Genomic DNA, 21,054 nt, shown 5'->3' on the forward strand with positions numbered 1-21,054 from the left:
TCAGAGGACTATAAAGCCTTGAGCGCTCATTACATTCTCAGACTTCTAGCAATCAGAGCTGCAAAACACTGGGATCTATCAATTCAGAGCAACACTCATCCAAACCGACTGGCAAACATGGTCCTCGAGGATGAGTACGACTCAGTTTTTGACATTGAGGTCGCTGTAAGTCTGAAAACCACTCTACTCGTCTTATGTTAAATAGTCATATTCTTAAGCAGATTGGTTCATTGCTTTTGTTATAAGGCAGTTCGGCTTTTGACCAAGCATCAAAGATTTGTTTTGCTTCTTTAGATATATATGTGTTTAAGTAAATATATTCTTACATTATAAAAATCAGCAACATGTGAAATACTTATTAGGTAACATCTCAGTCCGTACTGATTGTACTATGAGTGTATCATAGATTTTGTGGTGCGAGGAGGTTTGCATGTATGACATTTGACTGGTGGGACATCAACACAGCGTGTATGAGAGTGTGTGGAGAATCATTTGACTGGAGGGACATCTAAGCAGCGTGTATGAGAGTGTGTGGAGAATAATTTGACTGGAGGGACATCTAAGCAGCTTGTATTAAAGTGTGTGGAGAATCATTTGACTGGAGGAACATCTAAGCAGCCTGTATGAGAGTGTGTGGAGAATAATTTGACTGGAGGGACATCTAAGCAGCTTGTTTTATAGTGTGTGGAGAATCATTTGACTGGAGGAACATCTAAGCAGCCTGTATGAGAGTGTGTGGAGATTAATGTGACTGGAGGGACATCTACGCAGCGTGTATGAGAGTGTGTGGTGATTTAATTGACTGGAGGGACATCTAAGCAGCGTGTATGAGAGTGTGTGGAGATAGCAGTGGGCTCATAGGTGTCTCTGTCCACAGGAGGAGGATGTGGACACTCCGTTTGGGAAGGTGCACTGCACCATTAAGGGCACTCCTAAGCCAAACAGACCAGTTATCTTCACCTTCCACGACATCGGACTCAACCGTAAGTTGCAAAGCTGCCGCTGAATCTTCACTCAGAAGCTTTGTTTTGCATCCTTAAATCCTCCCTGGAGTTCTGTGTTGTTTTGCGCCTCTTTGTGTATATATTTCAGTAGATGCGCACAATTGAACAAATCTCATAGATTTATTAATAAAAAATAAATAAATCATAAAAAAACTAAGCCAGTTTTTGAACAGGTTCTATGTGCCCAAGACTGACTTGCTTTTTCACTGTGGGATTATTACTTCTTTTTTTTCAGACATGACCTGCTTCAACCCCCTCTTCAACCATGAGGACATGATGGAGATTTCCAGACACTTTGCTGTGTTGCATGTTGATGCACCTGGGCAGCATGAGGGTGCCAGCAACCTTCCTACTGGGTGAGCTTCCACACATACACACACACTAGCTCCCAAGGAGCTGATCGGTGTCTGCCCGAGGGGGGTTACATCTGTTGTTGTAATCCAGCTTTATTGAGTCTGAGGTTGAGCGGCTTTAAGCAACAACACCTGGAAGGCCAAAGCATTAGGCTAATGCACAATTGAAATAGCCTGGGTTGGCTGAAGTTAGCAAGCCATTCGCTACTCTTTGGCACAATATTAGCCTGCTTAAAAGCTAGCATTCTTATCTAGTGCCTGATGACCACAGTCTGTCTCAAAAGAAGAATAAGCATGAGCAATGCAGGATATTAACTTGATTTTGTCTTGTTATACTGTAGGTTCACTTATCCTACCATGGACCAGCTGTCTGAGACTCTCCCCATTGTTCTCAAGCACTTTGGGTAGGTGACACAAATGCTTAGCATGTCTGCAAATTATAGCTTCTAGGTTCTTCATAAAGACAGTTTTCTGAAATAGCTTCTTCTGTCTGCAGCATAAAGAGTGTCATCGGCTTGTCACTCGGAGCAGGTGCCTACGTCATGGCCACCTTTGCTGTGAGTGTTCACTTTGTTAATTTATTCTGTGAAGGTGCTGCATGTAGCCACGATTAAACCAGGATTAAGGCTTTGCCTCATAGCACTGTGTCAAAACTGGCAGCTTAATCCTGTTTATTATGGGCAGGATTTAGGTGTCTGTGGAATGTTCTTAATTTGGCAAAGCAGTGGGATGCTGAATGTACTGATTTAGATGTGTTAAAGTGTGTCTTCATCTGCTTTGTACTGAGTGCACAGACCAAAGACGGTAGAGAATAATAACCTTGTCATTGGTAGTATGACAATTCAGTCAATGAATGAATGCTCTGTGCCCTCTGATTATAGCTGAACCACCCTGACCTGGTGGAGGGCCTGGTCCTGATCAACATCAACGCCCAGTCTGAAGGTTGGGTGGACTTGGCATCCCAAAAGGTGTGTAGTAGATGTGTGTTTGAAGGGTCACGTGTAGCATTGGCTGTGTTTTTGTTTTATGCTTAGCAAAAATGTGTAGTTGTCACACCCCTTACTTAGTTAGTGACCGTTGGTTTTTAGCTTTGTGGCTAAGCTTATGGTGACTCCCAGATTCTCATGCTCAGAAGATTAAGAATGAGTATGGTCTTAAAGTTCCTTTCATAAAGCCAGGAGTTTGATCAAAGACTGCAGAACATTGTGTCTAGGTGCCCCACTGAACTTTGCCTCATGTTCCCTACAGTTGACCGGCTTGGCACACGGTCTTCCTGACATGATCATCGCACATCTGTTCAGTAAGGTAAGGGAGTATGATTAACCACTATAACTGTGCATGTTATTGCAAATAATTCATATGCTTCTGTGAAATACTGCCATTGTGTTTAATATATACATTGTTTTACATGATGATTGCAGGAGGAAATCCAGAACAACCATGACCTTATTGCCACCTACCGCCACCACATCCTCCACGGTGTAAACCAGAACAACCTGCAGCTGTTTGTCAAGTCCTACAACAGGTAACACAAACACGCGTCTCTAAACCAGTCCCAGGGGGAAACAATAAACTTTTAATTTCACACACAAAATAAAGCCCTACAATATCTATCAATTGCCTCAGTTCTCAGTTCCACAGATACGCCTTTGATTAGTGGGGTTGTTATTGTCATTGGATAATCAGGTTTGTGAATGTCTGTCTTATGAACTGTCTCTGTGTTCATTTCAAGCCGGAGAGCCATGGACATTGAGAGGCCCGTTGAGGGAGGAAACGTCAATGCCAGGACTCTGAAGTAAGTATAAAAATATCCTGTCTGGTGGATTTTATTTCAAATGATGAGATCATTTTAATATCAGGCCAGGTGTTTTGACATGTTGTGTTACTGCTCTTCAGATGTTCTTCCCTTCTGGTGGTTGGAGATAGCTCTCCTGCTGTGGAAGTAGTGGTAAGTCTCAGAAGTGATAAATGTCTAAATGTCAACGGAAATATATTTGGTTTACACTAAGACCCAGTGTGAACCCGTGGTTTACACTAAAATCACTATCCAGAGCCCAACTAAATCTAACTACTGTATATGTGACCTAAGTACCAGCCCTGAGATTAGGCTGATTCTATGCTCAAATTAACTTGGATCTTCTGGGGTTTTTCATCTCAGGTGGACTGCAACGCCAAAATGAACCCAACAAAGACCACCCTGCTCAAGGTTAATGTTTTGTGGACTGTGTGGTAAATTAGCAACAATTTGATCAATTAATGCAAATGAAGATGACTGTCAAATTAACATTTGTAGTAATTTGTGCTGTTTTCTATTTACCCAGATGGCAGACTGTGGAGGCTTGCCTCAGGTTGATCAGGTGAGCACCCTCCCCCCTTTCATTCGCTCACAGACTCACTCACGCACACACACACACTTGTACATACACAGACATAAAAAGCTGTCAGTTAATGTACTCATACCAGTCTGTTTTTCACAGCCTGCAAAACTCGCCGAAGCCATCAAGTATTTCATTCAGGGCCTGGGCTACAGTAAGTCAGCACTTTGGGCTCTTGCTTTATGTCAAGTTTTGTTAGAGATTGTTTGTTTAGAACTCTCTCGTCTGCCTTTTACCTCTGATGAAGTGTTCATACTTTTTTTCCTCTTAGTGGCGGCTGCCAGCATGACCCGTCTGGTCCGCTCCCGCACCTCCTCCGGCACTAGCATTGCCTCCATGGACGGCAACCGCAGCCGTTCCTACAGTAACCGCAGCCAGGCAAACGTGGAGCAGCGCAGCCGCTCACACACAGACTCCATGGACACCACCCCCAACAACGTTTCAGAGCCTGTCCTCCCAGGACCGAACAGGCCGGAGGTGCCCTGCTAAATGCCCGATTAAGTCCCTGTTGCCTGTGACACGGCTAGTATCTTAAAATAAAAAAACTCTGTGACGCAAACACCCACCTGCTGCTCTGCTAACCACCCCGATTAACCCCTCCCTGTATGTCTGTAGTCCAGGGTCAATGATGGCTTATGGGCACGTGCCGAGAAAGCTAAGGGAAGTAAACTCAAGGCTTCTAAGATTGGGTTCTAACCTGGAGACCGACATGTACCATTACTTTTGCCATGTAATCACAGCCAAGCGGTTTGAGACAAAAAGATAAACAGACTACCAGGGAGATTCCTATGTCATTTTAACTCCACAATGTACTTGATGCTTTTCATTGGGGGGCTGTCTAATTCCCTGAAAACTCCCTCACTTATTGATGGTGGGTGAAGATTGTTCCTAATATCCTGTGATGAAATACTGAGTGCGTTTACAGATAATGTGCTAAAATTACCCTTTTCTTGCACTTTGTTTAACACTGTGAAGATGTTTTGTATCGCAGAGCATTGTACAGTTCTTTAAATGGCCTGGTTTGTGCCAGTGAGGGAGTAGTGGCATTGATGTTTGAGGTGGTTATATACACCCTCTTAAGTGTTTAGAGGGATTTTTATATGTATTACACTTAATAATGAAACAATTTAAATAAACACTCCTCTGGACAGACATACATTCATTTCTGTTGTAAACCTTAATCAGTAGAATGGATATTTTTTTAATACGTTAACTCTTTTCAATCTCATGTTATCCATAAAAGTATTGTAATGAACCTCCAACTCCGGTTTGTATATGTAATAAAATCAAATTCATTCATCACGTTGAAAGATGCTTGCATTCATTTATTCATGTATATCTATTTTCATCATCAGATCTGATCTGATCTTGCTCTGGCATGCATCAGATGTACCCACAAGCACATCTGATATAAACATACAATGTTATTATTGTGGGTTAAAGCACAGTAATGTCAAGCCCTGTCTGGGCCACTCCGGCTAACCAGGACACAGGCTTTGAATAGGAGCCAAGGAACTGTACAGTCACTTTGACTGAGTTATCTAATAGGAACCTGAACTACATACAGTAAGAACCTTTAAAAAGGGCCTTCCTACAAGTCTGCTGTACACCTTCGAGAGAACCTATGACCTACCAGTCCATACTGTGCTGATAGGTAGAATTATTTAAAGGCTCATGGCTCCTTAATGTCATTCTAAAAAGGAAAGGATAGAATAATGTTTAACTTAAAAAGACATCCAGTAAAGAGGTTCCTTCTTTCTCTGAAGTTGTATATAATAGTTAAAATATTGTTTAATCCAACGGAGGTTTGAACTCCTGGCTCATTGTGTTCACGTCATGCCAACCTCTCTAAGATTAATAGAAACAACGGTTGCACTTGAATTACAATACAATTAATTTCCAATATGATTGAAATTCAGAAGGAAGGCAGCAAGGAGTCTGGAGGGTGGGATGCTCACATGGTCTCTGCTTTGCTTTTAATATCCTCGACAGTATCAGCTTCTGTGGTGAGCTCAGTTCATAATCTCATTGTGATCATAGAACTGGTCAAGGTCAGTAAAGATGTCATTTGGATTTCTGCAGCTCAGGTTGCAAAAGCAGGCGTTAATCCACATCATCTTCCAGGACAACAGAGCTCCACTGGGACAACGGAACTCCACCTCGATGGTCTTGGACTTGTAAGGGATGCAACAGCGGTCGTCAGTAGCAACGCATACTCCACAGTACTTAGGCCAGTAAGCCTTGGTGCTCACACAGCCGGAGAAAGTTAAGTTCTGGTGGTGCTGCTCTCTATAGATGTTCAGACACTTTTTCCCTTCCTGGGACAAAAATAAAAGAATGCATGTGTTACTATTTAAGGTATAAACATGTATTATTATACATAATAATAATAACATTAAAATTACACCAAGACAATTCTTGCCAAAAAAAATCTTCTTTTGTCTGTGTATATTCCACATACGATAAACATAAATAGAAATTTGCTGTAACGTAAATGACTGTTCTTGAGCTGTCTATAAGGAAGAGAAGAGACTGATGATACCTTGATGTGTCTGGTGATGTCCACCTCACAGGGGCGGATGGTGCACAGGCGGCTCTCCTTCACCATCTCACACTTGGCGTTGGTGTTAGAGATGCGTGTGGAGAGCCCGCGGCCACAGGTCTTTGAGCACGGGCTCCACGAGGTGGTCTGACTGACGCAGTTCCTGTGCTGCTCACTGGTGCGGGACCGCACTGGGCACAGGGGTCACGGAAACAGTGCAGTAAGCATAAACCCTACACCAGCAACCACCTACATGGGACTACACCAACAACCACCTACATCGGACTTTCACTGCAAACACGACAGTCTTTTATTCTCTTAGGCAAAGGTCCTAAGGATGCTTTAGTGAACTGTTAGTATGAAAAGAGTCAGAGTGATCAAATAATGGAGTGCTTGAAGCTGGTAAGAGCTGGACTGACAGTTACTAGTGTAATGTGTCTGCATATTCTTGGCCTCATAGAAACCAATGACTGTAAAAAAAAAAGCTTCACTTTAGACGTACACGGTCCATGTTTTTTTTACATTCACTGAAGGAAAGAGCCTGATTAATTTAAGGCTTTCTATATTGTTCTTGTTTGTTTTTCATGTGATGATAAAATACAAGTTGTTTATTCAGTCAACAAGATATTGCATTCACAAGTTTCTGTAGACTATTTTTAAATATAACAAATAGCAACAACAAACACTACACACGACAAAGGCAGGCAGGGCAAAAAAACTCTTGGAACTTTTATCGCCAAAAAATGACAAACAAGGAAGTAATTCATTCTAGAGAGCACAGTAGAATGTGGCCCACGCTGGCCTGGCCTTACTCTCAGCAACATGTCTGGGGGAGGTCTTGCGGGTCCTCTGGGAGTCATCACAGACCCATGTCTCACAGCACTGCCCTGGTACGGCGACACGCCGCGGAGCCTGGCACCAAACACGGGGTGGCGGCAGGTCCGAGCACGACGACACACAGCCAATGGCACCATCCACACAAAGGCAGGTGTATTTGCAGCTGGGCTGGAAGCTCTGGCCATTGCGGTAGATGACACCATCATACTCACAGCCAGTGCCAATCATATCTAGAATACAGAGCCTACTGTTTATATTGCACTACTGCTTCACATAGTGTGTAGTAATGTTCAAAAACTGTTGTTCCCTGTAAAATTATTCTGCAAGATGAGAGCATTCAAGTTTTCTATCAAATTGTTAGCAATCGAAAAATTGAAAGACAACAAATCCTCCCAAAACCTTTTGCCTAATTGTTGATTATAATTATAATATAGCTTGTCTAAGAATCTTACTACTGTACTACCACTGTTGAAGGCTAGTTTATTAAGAAATGAATCTCAAATTTATTGGAAAACATATTGAGAAGTTAAAGACATAAACATCAATAATGATACTCCTGCTACTACTACTACTAATTTACCTTGGGATAAATAAAGTATATGTCTTTCTTTCTACTCCTGTGAAGAAGAAGAGTATTATCTGCTGTATGAATAGGACATTTAAATGGTTGATTCCCATCTACTTTCACTTCTAAGCCCATGTTTCAAGTAAGGTGGTAATGATGCAGGAACTAACCAAATATGCCCCAAAGCATTCAAAACCTATTTCCAGCTGTATAACTGTATATCTGCAGTGGGGTCAGTGCTACCTCTCATTAAACAGCTAACCTCTATAAGCACAGCTGTCCCTCTTCCCCCTCTGACGTTTAAGTGGTAAGGATGGAAGGCCACTTACATGCACACACTCCTTTTTCGTACCTAGGCTTGTCTGCGCTGTAGTCACAGTACAGGCCCTTGTGAAAGTCACAGGTGTCTCTCTCATTGCAGGTCTCTCCCACCTGCTTGGCGCAGGCTTTGCAGCAGTCGCAGCCGTCCAGCAGAAGGCTGACCCCCAGGGGGCAAGTTGGGGGAATTTTGGGGCACTTGCATGGCCATTTGCAGACCGGTGTGCGGTTATACAACTCCACTGAAGACACCACTTGATTGGTGCTGAGGTTCTGCGAGAGGGTCTGGAAGAGGACAGTTGAATGCAAGCAGAGATAACAGAACCATGATGTAGTTGGACACAGGCAATCAAACACAACCTAACACCAAGTATTTTTAAATCTTATTGATTGTTTTGGTGGCAGCACACTTTAAAATATGAACGTGTTGTTTAACACATGAAAGTCAAAAAACTGTAAGTTTACAGCTTGTCAATACTGTGTTTCTTCAAACCTATCATCACCTCTGGGTTTGGGTCTCAGTCAGAAATGAGATGTTCTAAGGTGGAGGCGCTGTGTGTATTGGCACGCATACACAATTAGAGAGCACAGATTGACCACTGGGTGGCGTCGTAAGAATTTTCATGAGGTAATGACCATGGTTATTCTGCAACGTGGTGACCAGCATTTTGCTTCTTTCAGTGGATTTAATGTCGCATCAATATAAATCAATAAGGTAGGCTAATTGAAAGACACGTGATTTGCTGAAAAATGGCATAGCACTTATAAAAAGGTATTTCATGTAAATGTAGGCCTACTTATATACTTTAATAATACAATAAAAGTAAGTCAATTAGTATCAGATGTCTAGTCGCATCATATAGCCTATTCGCACGTAGGCTACAACATATGGGACTGTATCATATATTCACCTGTTTACACATAAAGCTTATTTTATAACCTCATGTTTTTGACCTGATGATAGGTCATATTTGCTTTGATTTATGCAAATACGCTTTATCACAGTAAAAAATGAAAACTGGTCACGATGACGTGTCGGTATTTGTAGTTGAACATAGCTAATTATCAAAATTAAAAGCGAAACGGCCTAATTAATATAGAACATTTTCAGAAGTTGAAGACAACATTGCGTGGAGATTGCGGGTAGACAATAGGCAGCGTTGCACTCGATACAAAAGGCTTTGGCAAATAGTCTGCTCAATTACAACCTGATAAATATAATCCAATCAATGGAAACCAACCGAGAGAAGTTTATAGCTAACATAACTTGTAGGCCTACGTCAATTGAGGCCTATGGCTGTGACATTCAAAATCATTTTCTCTTACAATTACTAAACCAAATTCCGTTAACTCACCTGATAAATGCTGGCTACCGTTAAAATCCAAGGCAGGAGCCACCTCATCACAGGTTTCCAGTGAGAAATTCATTGAAACCAAAATGACATTCACCTCAGTTGGAAGCCTTTGCGCCGCTGGACTCGCACGCGCACACAGGGTCTGACTGTGAGCTGTCCACTAGACAGGTTGGATTCGATGTCAGCTCTGAACCCCCGTTCCCCCGTTCTCCATGCGCCTGCACTCAACACAGGGAAAACGGAGAGAGCGACAGAGGGCGAGGGAGAGAGAGAGAGAGAGAGAGAGAGAGAGAGAGAAAGAGAGAGAGAGGGTGTGTTTGTGAGAGGGAAAGGAAAAAGAAACAGTGTGCATGTGTGTAAAAGACAAAAACTGGGAGAGCCTCTATAAAACTAGGCTCTTGTACTGAAGAGTTCTTTGTAAACTCTTGTTACAATGTTGTAGGTACAGTCTTGTCCTCAGAATTCCTTGGCATCAACAATTTTTAAATGGATAATAGGTTTGAGGTGTGTCATTTAGAGAATCTTAAAAATACATGTTAAATTTGAAATAACTTTTCTGAGTAGCAAGTGTGTATTTTCCATATTATTTGGTGTATGGAAATGACATAGAAAGGATGCTGGCAAAAAAAGATCCTTATACTTTTGTGTAACTGACCACAATGGTTTCTTCCACTGAGGGCCTGAGAGGTGGGTGAATATCTTCTGAAAGATTTGTTGCCAACATCACAAAGTGTTGCATGTGCAAAATGTCACTCAGAAACACCCAGTAAGATTCTGTGAACCACATCTTCATCATCACACATCTGGAGAGGAAATATCCTGTTGAGATGTCGGGGATCGTGCCAAGGGTGATCAGGGACCCACCATTACAGAGACTGCTGCCTTTTGGGAAAACCGAATCTAGTGAAATTGGTGTTGTGAAGGAGAGCTAATAAAAGGAACAACTTTGTTCCGCTTCCTGAGGAATTCAGAGTTCTGTACAGTTAAGGGGTTTTCACGCAGTTCTGTTGCCGGGTAAATTACAGTTCCTCCATAGCCATAGGCTGGATGAAAGGAGCACTGAAACAGTAGACACATCTCTCTCCACAAAGCTCGCTGAATTGTGACACTCCATTTATTAGACGGTAACCTCAAGTTCAAAGGTGGGGTTATAACCCCAACACTTCAATGTAAAAAGGGTCTTTAGTTTCATATAATTATTCCATTCTTCGGCTGTGTTGCCAGATAAGTTGATTTTATAATAGCTGCTCCAGTAATCCACTTAATTGGCGGCTGGATGTGGTGACAGCCAATCTAAGCTCAATTTAGGTCTGTAACCCAAGAGTTGCTGGACTGTGTTTAGAGGGAGAAGGCAATGGCTAAAAGAAACTGGAATTGCACCATAATGACCAAGTCCACATAACTTCCAGGGAACCACAGGGAACGTCCTACAGGCATCTGGTAACTTTCATCTTGGAGTTCCATTCAGAATCTACCCTTGAAGTGATTCTGAACAAATGCAGTTGTCTATTATCCACTTATACCGGTATCCACTAACTCATTTGGGATAATGTTTTAGAAAGTATGAATAGTTATAATCATGTACATAAAATGGCAAGTACATCTAAGATTCAGGTAATGATTCACAGGTGTCACTTTTCCATAGGTCTGAACTGGCTTAGAGTCAGATTTCGGTTGCCTATCCGAAACCAAAATGGATTAGTCCCAAAATGGGTAATTAACTCATAACACACTTTCGTTTAATGTCAATGTACTTTATTGTTGAATTTGCACAACTTGATTGAAGATGAAGAGTTAATTACTGCATGATTAAGCATCAATATCTGGTAAATTTTTGATGGGTGTATATAGAAGTAGTCAGGTGCTTCAGAGATACAGACTAACTGTCCAATATTTTAATTGTAGGCATCCTTCTCAGACTTGGGCTTGCTCTGCGTCACCAAATCTTGGAAAGCAGATACCAGCTTAGACTCTGGTGTAGGAGCTGCAGCACCTGTAGATTCAGCCACTACAGCATCCTTGGAGAAGTTGGCTACACCAGAAAAAAAGAAAAAAAAAATGATTAATAGACAAAACTACTAATATTAATCATCAATGCCTGTGTATCCTTCAAAATAAAGGGAAAATAAAAGGAGCATATTTTACAATCTTAATTACTATTAATTACTTAATTACTAAAAAGCTTTTTAGTTTATAACAATCCATGAGAAGGGGAGCTCTTGTCCTAGAGCAGATGTGGATGTGAGCCTGGGCTGGGCTGTGTGCTGAGGTGGGCCTGACAGGACTCACCGGTGGAGCTCTTCAGAGCAGGAACATAGTCGTCCCAGAAGGAGCACTCCGCCCTGCGCAGTTCTCGGCCGTTGCTCAGGACTCCACTCAGCTGCTTGTAGTTGTCCCCGGTGGGCTGTGCCAGGACACGTGGCCACGCAGGTAGGAGCTCGGCAAACGACACCCGCGCCAGAGAGAGCGGTGTGTTGGGGTCACTGGAGAGACAGAGAACCAGGAAAACAGGGATGGAGATGGAGAGAGAGAGAGAGAGAGAGAGAGAGAGAGAGAGAGAGAGAGAGAGAGAGAGAGAGAGAGAGAGAGAGAGAGAGACCAATTTAAGAAATAAGACACTTGCCATTTTAAGGGCAGATTTCAGTTATATTGAACATTTCACACTTTCAATCTATATAAGATAAACTAAAATAGATATAGCTTTAAGAAGTGTTTTATGCTTTTCATGACTTCCAAGGGCCTTAAATGAGGTAACATTATGTCATATTCATACCCAGTCTTGATGAAGTTGGCCATGTAAGTCATCATCTGCTTGGAGAGTGTTCTCTCCTGGGTGGAGAAGAGTTGCTGTGTGGGCGTGCTGTGGGGCAGACCAAACACCAGCTGCACATCCAGGGGCACAGGCAGCGCGGCGCTGAGCAGAGCAGGACAGACAGATGACACATTATCATCAGAAACTCATTGTGCAAAGTAACCGCTCCAAATAACCTAAACAGAAACGTCTGGCTTTATGTTCCATATGTTGAAGCCAGATAAATATAATTTTGTGTGCCGGCACAGATCAAAGCAGAGGTGAGACATTGGCTAGATGAAACAGAAGGTGGGAATCAGGATGAAAACATCTGCCCCCACAGCAGTCTCCACAGGCAGCAGGCAGCTCTCAGTGATGAATGTGGGTCAGCGAAGGGAAGTGCCTGATGAGGCATCACTTTCAGAGGCATACCTCAGCCTTCAGAGCTGAGACTGCAATCCATCAGCTGCTTTACACACAGATCTTAAGGCCCTGGCTACACTTCATTATGGAGACCAGAGAGGCATCAGACTGAGGGTGGCTGGTGCATTGACTGGCCACATAAGACCACCAGCTGCCTCTGAGATGTCATCTCTTCCTAGTATTGAGAATCACAATGGGGAAAATAACGATAGGATATTTTCACAATTAGAATAGTTGGTGTCTCAAACTATGCCGACATTTTGTTTCCGCTATCAAGTAGAAATATGCCTTATTAGGGCGGTGTGCACAAAGCATTGTTTGAGGGTGAACCTGATCTTCTCTGGGCAGAAAACTGGATTAAATGGTTCCCGAGGAAAGAAAAAAAGCCAGAATTTGGGAACCAGCCCTACCCTGCAGTCATTCTGGTGCCAGGTCAATCTCTTAGCTGTCTTTGAATCTATCTATTGTTTTGGTGCAGGTTGCGCTGTTCTTTGAAGCTAGGGTTGTTCAAAGTGACTCTGTGGCTCTTTGTGGTCTGCGCTCAGTTGGCAGCGTGACAGGCTCATAAAGCGCAGGCTGCAGCGTGGGGTCCAGGTGTCGGTCAGGGGAGACACTGAAGGTCATAGTTCTGGCCTGTGGCATGCACTGGCACAAGATGATGGGCAGCATTCCCACAGGAGAGGTGGAACAGAGGGAAGGTATCCCAGGAATGCCGACCAGAATCTAGAGACTGCTTTCCCCCCCAGGTCACTGCGCCACACAAATAACTGACCTCTGGACCTCATCAGACTACATATGAGGTGTATTCAGAGAAATACGCTGTTTCTACTGTCTTTTAGGGAAAACAGGACAGATGATAAAACAGGACAGAGTTCATATTTACTCCAAGAAACACACACTTAGGTTTATAAGACAGTTCTATCACATTCTACAGTAGATGCACAAAACAAATCAGTGATTTTACAGATGCAAGTTACCTGATGTGGGTCATATCCTCAGGTAGGTGGTACATGAAGACGTTTAATTTGGTGTTGGCAGCCCAAACCTGCGCCATCTTCTTAGACGGACAGATGATAAAGAGATCCCTAAAAATACAATTGAAGAATAAATCGATGAAATCCGTTACAGCTCTGAGTTTTACTGTGGCTTTTACCTTTCCATGCATGTGTTGATGTAAGTGGAAGAGTTTTGTTTAATATTTAATACAATTACTCTGATGCATTGACTTTGAATTACAATGTTTCTGGTGTAAACCACTCATTTGCAATAGAGCATCCACATAAGTCAAAAGACTTTGTGGCAGCTCACACTAGCTTGCGGTGTGTGCCTTGAAGTATTTCCTGTGTACTTGGGGCAGAAACACATTCACAGACATCCACTTTCAGCAGTCTGTCTGCCACCTCCACCACTGAGTAGGAACCAGAGGAATGAGCCACACTCATAAACACAAACACATCAACCAGACAGAGTCCATCCACACTGAACTTCTCAAAGAGCATATCCAGTAACAGAGTAGCAACAACATTAGAGTCTAGGTTCATGTACCTCAATAAGTCATGGCACAAATCGAGAGAATGCTATCCAAGACCTCCATAAAGAGTCAAGAGGGAGAGCACCACACTGTGTGGGCCTTTACACAGATGAGCACAGACACACAAACACATGCTGCTGACAGTGATGAACTCTGACAGACAGATAATCAGGAATGCATTACGTTCAGGTTAATCTGCACAATACATAACAAACATACGTATGACATACATTATGAGTGGGTAGTAAAATTGTATATCTGGCTTTATGACAATGCCTATCTGTTTATAAATGTGAACAGAAGTGAGTGTGAGTATAACTGTATGCCTCTTTATGAATACACTAAGCAACGGGTTGTGCAGTGTGTGTAGCCAAAATTGTTCCTCGCGAAAGTCCTGCTTGCTATGTCTAGAGAACCGCTTGTTGAAGGGTGTGCCGCATATGGGTCAGTACTAGTCCCCTGCTATATTTGACACTAGTCATTATGTGGGCAGAACCATGCACCACACTCAAAGTCAGTCGAGGACCAAATCGTCTTTATCCCATATTTTATACACATGATATACCAGACCATTTCCACATGAGAGAGGTGGCATCTATTGAAGAGTAGCTTCAGCATGAAGCAATCTATAGATGACCTAAAAACATGTTGGATGCTTGACCTCACAACTCAGGCAGTCTGTAATTGGTCACACCAGAGATGACTCCAAGACCAGCTTGTTTTGCCTGACAACCTGATATTATTGGCATGCCTGCTCTCCTGCTCTCAGACCTGTTCCACATTTTTTTTTGACTGTGACCTTGGGTTTGAGGATCATCACTGACAGCAGAGCTCTGCCTGGGCGAGGCCTTCTGTTTAGCTGCGCTTTAACGAGCAACTCTTCCTTCCTTCCTTCTCAACCACAAGACAGTCACGCCCTCTTAAGCAACAGCTTGCACTCGGCAAGACTAATGTCTTCATTTCTCTCACCACCTCCCTCTCTCTGTGAGTCGCTTCCTCTCGTTGCTCCCTTGAAGTGATAGAATCACTTGATTCTTCCTTTTTCTAAGCCTACACATGAAGCCGCAATGGGCTCCTGATTCACTTCATTCCCACTGTCAACTAGGATAGTGCCACATCCCCAGGATCACCGTTTCAAAGTCACCTGTGTCACCAAACTAGTTTTAACCAGATAGCATCTGAAATGAGAATAAGTGAGTGCTGTAACAATGTAACAGGATATACAAATACAAGTGACTTCAACATAAAAGCATCAAGAGCTGACCTTGACCCTAAGCCCACAGTTGCTTAGCTTAATAGTAGGTACCAAGGTAAGAGGGGGGGGGGAAAGGTGAAAGTTCCTCAGGCACCCCACCTGGTGGCACTCTCAAGGGCACGAGAGAAGACGTTGTACCCAGCAGGACTGGGTGAGTGATGCAGAGAGTAGAACCAGGAGGCCGCCTCTTTCACAAACGCACTGGCCTCAGGACCACCCAGCGAGTTGGACAGAGCCTCATAGAAAGCTGTCTTTCCGTCTGACCTCCCCTGCAGTTCCTCAAACCTCTACAGAGAGAAGCCAAGAAAACAACAAGGGCATGGGTGTTGAAGCCTTCCACATACGACATGTAATACAATACACCCGAAATGACTTAATTACATATTTGCTTTAGATATGGAGCTGAAATTTGGTTGGAGTGAATGGAGTGGTGATGTGGACCTTGATGTTGCGAGCGCGACTGATGAGGCCGTCCTCAGCGGAGGAGCCCATCAGCAGGTCGCCTCTGTGGAAGCGAGAGCCTCTGAACGCCGACGCTGGATCCTCCTTCACAGAGAGCCCATCCACCACAGGGGACCAGGCCTGCAGAGGTCCGCTAACTGCCAGCAGCTTCAACACACACAAACACATACATTAATTACACTTATTACACCAAAGTGAAACACACACACACACACATATTAAAAACTGTAAATTCTCCAACTTTCACAAGGAAGAGAAATAGTAGCCATTTTTTTCTTTTAACTTAAAAAAGTTAAGTCAGGGTGATTGCTGTAACATGAGATGAAATATTACACATGAACACTTGCAAGTTATGAATGACTGTTCAAGTTTCATTCAGTTGAAAGCAGTGAGCACACTATGCATTATTCTCAGCCAACCTTAGTCTGTGCTGCATTGATGGCTTCTGCTGGAGCTTGTCTGAGACAGGCCAGCAGCTGGGCAGAATCTGTGGAGGAGCAGCCCATCTCTCGACCCAGAGAGGAGCTCTGCTCCTGGGCCTTAGAGCGGCTCTGCACTGCTGCTGGAGAGAACACTGAGCCACCCTAAACAACAACAACAAAAAGTGTTCACGTTGTCACTGAAGTTAAGCTTACTTGCCTAACACGGACATCACAGTGTGTTAGTTCTGATGATAGCAGACCCTAAGGGTTAATGAAACCCCACAGTGGTTTTCAGAGTGAGAAAGGAAGTGAAGGGAAATGTAGCACATGAAATTATCCTACACAGATGGTTTCACACTTGATCAGCTGGAGGGCAAGTGTGTGAAAGCCTTTGAATAGAGATCTGAAAACACATGCATCCTATTTTGATTTCGCAGGATAACAACTTTAAATTCCGAAATACATGCACGGCAAAGCACTCAAGGTAAAGCAAACTCACAAACTCAGACTCAGAATTGCAGTGCAGAAATTTGCATGTTATTTTGTGCCGTTTCAACAGAACTTCCTATTTTTATCGTTTCTGGAGTGGAAAATGTAGTTTGAGAAACACACACACACGTACACACAGCTTCCCCATTTTGATAAGATCTGCTGCCTACGTACACTCGCCTCGCTAAAGGATAAGGGTGTGATAGGAGGCTACTCAGATATGAAAAGATTATGATGGAAGAATAAACATCTGAACCATGTAGTGAAGCTGAGACAGATCTCAGCACTGGGATATTGGCTGATTTGACGAGGTATTTGCCAGCCATGGGTAATGCTGCGACCAATCTGGGATTATTGCCAAAAAGACAATTGAGGACTACCACCCCAGACAGTGACTCGGGAGGTAAGCAGGGGGGGAATGTTGGGGTGCAAATCTAACGATTTCTGAACATTTGAAGGAGGAAACATTTTAAAAGCCGAATGCGCAGTGAGATTGAAGGTCTCAATTGTTTTGAGTGGAGAATGTTGTTACTGTCTGGTGTTGTCCTGTGCTTTTTTGGAAAAACTTCAGGAATGCATGAGCAACATAACCTGACTAAAATTAGCGTCTTACACAAGCCAATAAAATGTACACTTCAAAGCAACCACTAAAAATCCTGTGGTCCACAAAATTATAAGAGGAAAAAAATACACGGCAAGCCTTAGGAAGTCAAATCTACAAAAAGCTCAAACAATAGTGTCCAGAGGTCTGGTCTCGTCTGAGTATTTCTAAAAATATCCATTATAATAGTCCATCTATAGTCCAAGTCTATAATTTTGACTACAGCCACGCTACGGTAAGCCATGTTTGGGTTGCCGTGCTTTGCTGTGTTGCTGGCTGAATCTATATTTAGCCCAATGTCATGCAATGGAAAGAGACCGCACAAATAATCTCAGTGATCAGTCCTGCGTTCAAGAAGTGATAAGCACACAGTTCTGAAGATTTCACACAGGAAATAGAATATTGTTTATAGAATATGAGCACATTAGCACATTTTCACTCAATGAGAGTTGATTAAACTAACTAATTCATATCTTTAAAGACATGCTGATGTTATAAATGTGTCTTCTTTCCCTTTTCAGATTTGGATCAGGTAATGCTGATGACTCTGTGTGACTACCCTCCTGCTGACATCTGTGTGCCCATCTTCAGAGTCGGAGAGCGTCTGAGGCTTGTGTCAGAGTGAGCTCTTACTTCACATTATTACACCACAGAAGCTCTGGTGCAAAGGCATGATGCCCTGACTAACTCACAAAAGGACTGAAGTCAACCAACTGCCAACCCCACAATGCTTGGGCCAATCCCTCTATAGTATTGTCTAAATACAGAATATGAGGAAAACACCATGATATTAAATGGTTGCAAATCTGAAACACCAAATCAAAACTCCTCATGCAATCTGTTTACTGCAAATGATCATGGTATTCCGTAAACCTGACGGTCATTTGGCTGTGTTTTCTCTAGGGAGGGCTACAGATGGAAGGTGTGTTCACTCCTGACAAAAGAAGAAAACTACATTCCCAAGTGCCATGTGGCCAAAGTCTACCATGGGTAGGTCTAACACTTCCTGAGGAAAGGCCAGAGTTGAGGGGGGAGTTGAGCCTGGCTGATGACCGTCTCTGTTTTCAGATGGCTGTTTGAGGGAGTGAGCCGAGTGCAGGCGGAACAACTCCTTTTTCTCCCTGGCAACAGAGTGGGCTCTTTCCTCATCAGGGAGAGTAGTGCAGGTGTGTATTCATGCTGCGGTCAGACAACATTGAACCTTGACGTTTTGAGAGGTCTGAAAGAAAACCTGGGAGAGTCCCTGATATGGCCCTAACAGGCAGTCATTTTGATTTTTCTTAAGGCACATACAGCCTCTCCATCAAACACAGAGCAGTGAAGCATTACCGCATCAACCGTCTGCCAAACAACTGGTACTTCATCTCCCCACGCCTCACCTTCCAGTGCCTAGAGGACCTGGTCAACCACTATTCTGGTAAATAAACCCTCACCAGCCATCGTCTCTCCACGAGAGACCATGCATACTCTTCCTCTTATTGTATTATAAAAATTGCCTTTTTAGGAGTAGAATGGAATGAGTTTTGTGTGATGGATACAGAAACATGCCATATAGAGGTACCACAGAACTAGCCCTGTGGACCTCTGATATGCTCCTTTAACAATAATATCATTTTTTAACTGTGGCAATGTAATTGAGTAGGAATTCATTGAATAGAGATGGCTTCTAATCCATTTTTTTTTAAGGCCAAGGATGTGAGATCTCTGTGCTGTGTTCCGTATCCCTCTCCCAGACGTTGCGGACGGGCTGTGCTGTGTTCTCACTGGTCCCTGCCTGGGAGCGTCTGACTGTGGCTGGACACAGCTGAACTCAGCTCCACCTGTAGACAATCCACACAGCTTTGACTGGAGATGCGTCAACAGGTAAATATTTGTGGTGCAATGAACAGCCCTTGCAAAAGTTTTTCTCCATGGCTGAAGAGTTTAAAGGAAAGTTCATTAACCTCTATTGCCATATTCTCTATCACAAATATCACAAGCCGATGTGATTTGGGGGCTGTCACTGATCCGCCACTCTCCCACAGCTCTGAGCTCCTGCAAAACAAGGCCAGAGCAGGCTGCCCGGGGGAGCCCGACTCCATGCTCAGCTACGGGGTGCAGAGCAGCGTGAGTTCCTATCTGTCTCTGGCGGGCGCGCAGGAGACCAAGCGCTACAGCTGGAAGCGCCGCAGAGGCAGGTCGGTGTACGTGCTTCAGCAGTCTCAGCTGAGGAACAGGCTGGCCGTGGAGGAGGACAGCTACGAGAGCCTGCCTTAGCAAAGACAGCAGAGGAGTACAGCTAAGACAGTTAGTGTGCACCTAAGATCACCCAGGGGGGAGATGGGAACGGGAGATCTTGAGGAGAAGAGGACCGTGATGAAGACTGAGAGATAAACACTGCCTGAAGTCATGCTGAATATGATGCAATACAAAGTAGGCATTTTTATTTTTAAGATTTTAGTAGACTAGTAGGAATCTGTATATCTCTAGCTTGCACAGTGTTTTTTAATCAATGTACAAATAGCAGACAGCACTAAGGTGTGGGTCGCACAGGTGTGGAGGTTTGGAACTAACCAGCGCTAAAAGTGGTAGATGTGATCCCTGTCTTACGAAGCGGCAATGACAAAGCGAAAGGCAGTGCTAGGACCATAATAATTATATTAGTCTAAACATCTCATTGCTAAGAAACATCTCTCTATAAAGACAGATTTGAATTGTCGGATTACCTGAAATGTACCTAGGACAGGCTACATTAAACTGACACTGATGAGCATTGCGTTGGAAAGTTGAACCAAGTTCACCTTGAATGAAAGGTCTGCTCACACTAAAGTAGTGGTGTGTTGTGTCAGTGGGGTCAGCTGTTCAAATGCAGACCATAGCAAACAATAGAAAACCTGCCGCTTCTGCCACCACTGTTCAGCGGTGGTCGGTGTGATCCTCGCCTAATTCCTCAACAACAACAAAAATGCTTTGGCAGCTTTAGAACAGCTTCTGTTGGGACTCAGAAGGAGGAGGTGTGATTAGAGGGAGGTATCTTACCATGAGGAGTGCTCTGAGGAAGAGGCCTGAGGAGGAGGAGGAGGTGAGGTGAAGGCTAGCGATGTCGGCTCCATTCCTCTCAGCGCCCAGCGTCACGCGTCTGGGGTCCCCCCCAAACAGAGCGATGTTCTTGTGGACCCACTGCAGAGCTGCCACCTGGTCCAGCAAGCCATAGTTCCCTGGGAGGCTGTCTGATCCTTTAAATAATATGAAATGTAACAGTAATATGATGTGTACTATTTCATAATATGAAAAACGTGACTGTATCTAGAAGTTAGCTAGAAGCTAAAACATTCAGGACAGAAGCTTTAAACATTCAGGACATAATCTGATAGAGGAATTTGATATGACAATCACCGACAGGGCCACGTTGACAAGATCCAGACAGGAACCATTTGTGATTACTACAGAAACTGTACAATTTAGTAAATAATCTTCAAGGTAAATCATATAGCCACATATGCAATTAAGGAGCTTTTCACTTTAACTCTGCCTTGTCTGCCATGGTTTCAGTCTAAACATGGTAGGTTATATACCCCCTTCACTGAAAACCACTTCCTTCTGGTAGAATAACAAGCAGTTAGTCCACGGGTGAATTTAAACAAGGAGCTGCTGGACTGCGTTCTCTGCCAAGTTATGCCTATTTTGGCTTCTTGGCTCCTGCAATGGACTAAGCACCAGTCAGTCAAACTCTACAGACGGTGTGGCTGCCA

The 21,054-nt window shown here is 43.5% G+C and overlaps 4 protein-coding genes across 4 annotated transcripts in view; 2 read left to right on the top strand and 2 right to left on the bottom strand.

The window, feature by feature from the left end:
* Positions 1-117: 117 nt before the first annotated feature.
* Positions 118-4,221, top strand: ndrg1b (N-myc downstream regulated 1b; the record flags this gene model as incomplete). The annotated part of the gene is made up of 14 exons (XM_080856405.1): positions 118-165; positions 878-983; positions 1,240-1,360; positions 1,699-1,761; positions 1,854-1,914; positions 2,239-2,325; positions 2,606-2,662; positions 2,779-2,882; positions 3,090-3,152; positions 3,254-3,305; positions 3,516-3,563; positions 3,679-3,714; positions 3,835-3,886; positions 4,004-4,221. The coding sequence occupies 14 exons, from the start codon at positions 118-120 to the stop codon at positions 4,219-4,221; spliced, it is 1,116 nt and encodes a 371-aa protein (XP_080712531.1).
* A 1,523-nt stretch (positions 4,222-5,744) lies between these two features.
* Positions 5,745-9,397, bottom strand: ccn4b (cellular communication network factor 4b; the record flags this gene model as incomplete). Its single annotated transcript, XM_080855998.1, has 5 exons — positions 5,745-6,050; positions 6,275-6,465; positions 7,087-7,341; positions 8,006-8,279; positions 9,350-9,397. The coding sequence occupies 5 exons, from the start codon at positions 9,395-9,397 to the stop codon at positions 5,745-5,747; spliced, it is 1,074 nt and encodes a 357-aa protein (XP_080712124.1).
* Positions 9,398-11,244: 1,847 nt separating this feature from the next.
* tg (thyroglobulin) overlaps positions 11,245-21,054 on the bottom strand; it is a gene marked incomplete at both ends in the record, with an annotated part of 32,634 nt that continues 22,824 nt past the window's right edge. Inside the window, 8 exons of the mRNA XM_080856178.1 lie at positions 11,245-11,381; positions 11,639-11,832; positions 12,123-12,263; positions 13,541-13,648; positions 15,449-15,636; positions 15,791-15,958; positions 16,231-16,395; positions 20,342-20,538. Of these exons, the coding sequence (XP_080712304.1) occupies positions 11,245-11,381; positions 11,639-11,832; positions 12,123-12,263; positions 13,541-13,648; positions 15,449-15,636; positions 15,791-15,958; positions 16,231-16,395; positions 20,342-20,538 (1,298 nt within the window). The remainder of the gene's footprint in view (positions 11,382-11,638; positions 11,833-12,122; positions 12,264-13,540; positions 13,649-15,448; positions 15,637-15,790; positions 15,959-16,230; positions 16,396-20,341; positions 20,539-21,054) is intronic.
* On the top strand, positions 17,047-19,579 carry sla1b (Src like adaptor 1b; the record flags this gene model as incomplete). Its single annotated transcript, XM_080857146.1, has 7 exons — positions 17,047-17,125; positions 17,845-17,944; positions 18,227-18,313; positions 18,392-18,489; positions 18,609-18,740; positions 19,057-19,186; positions 19,348-19,579. The coding sequence occupies 7 exons, from the start codon at positions 17,047-17,049 to the stop codon at positions 19,577-19,579; spliced, it is 858 nt and encodes a 285-aa protein (XP_080713272.1).

Source organism: Sprattus sprattus (assembly GCF_963457725.1).
Source record: "Sprattus sprattus genome assembly, chromosome: 18".
Taxonomy (NCBI): Eukaryota; Metazoa; Chordata; class Actinopteri; order Clupeiformes; family Clupeidae; genus Sprattus; species Sprattus sprattus.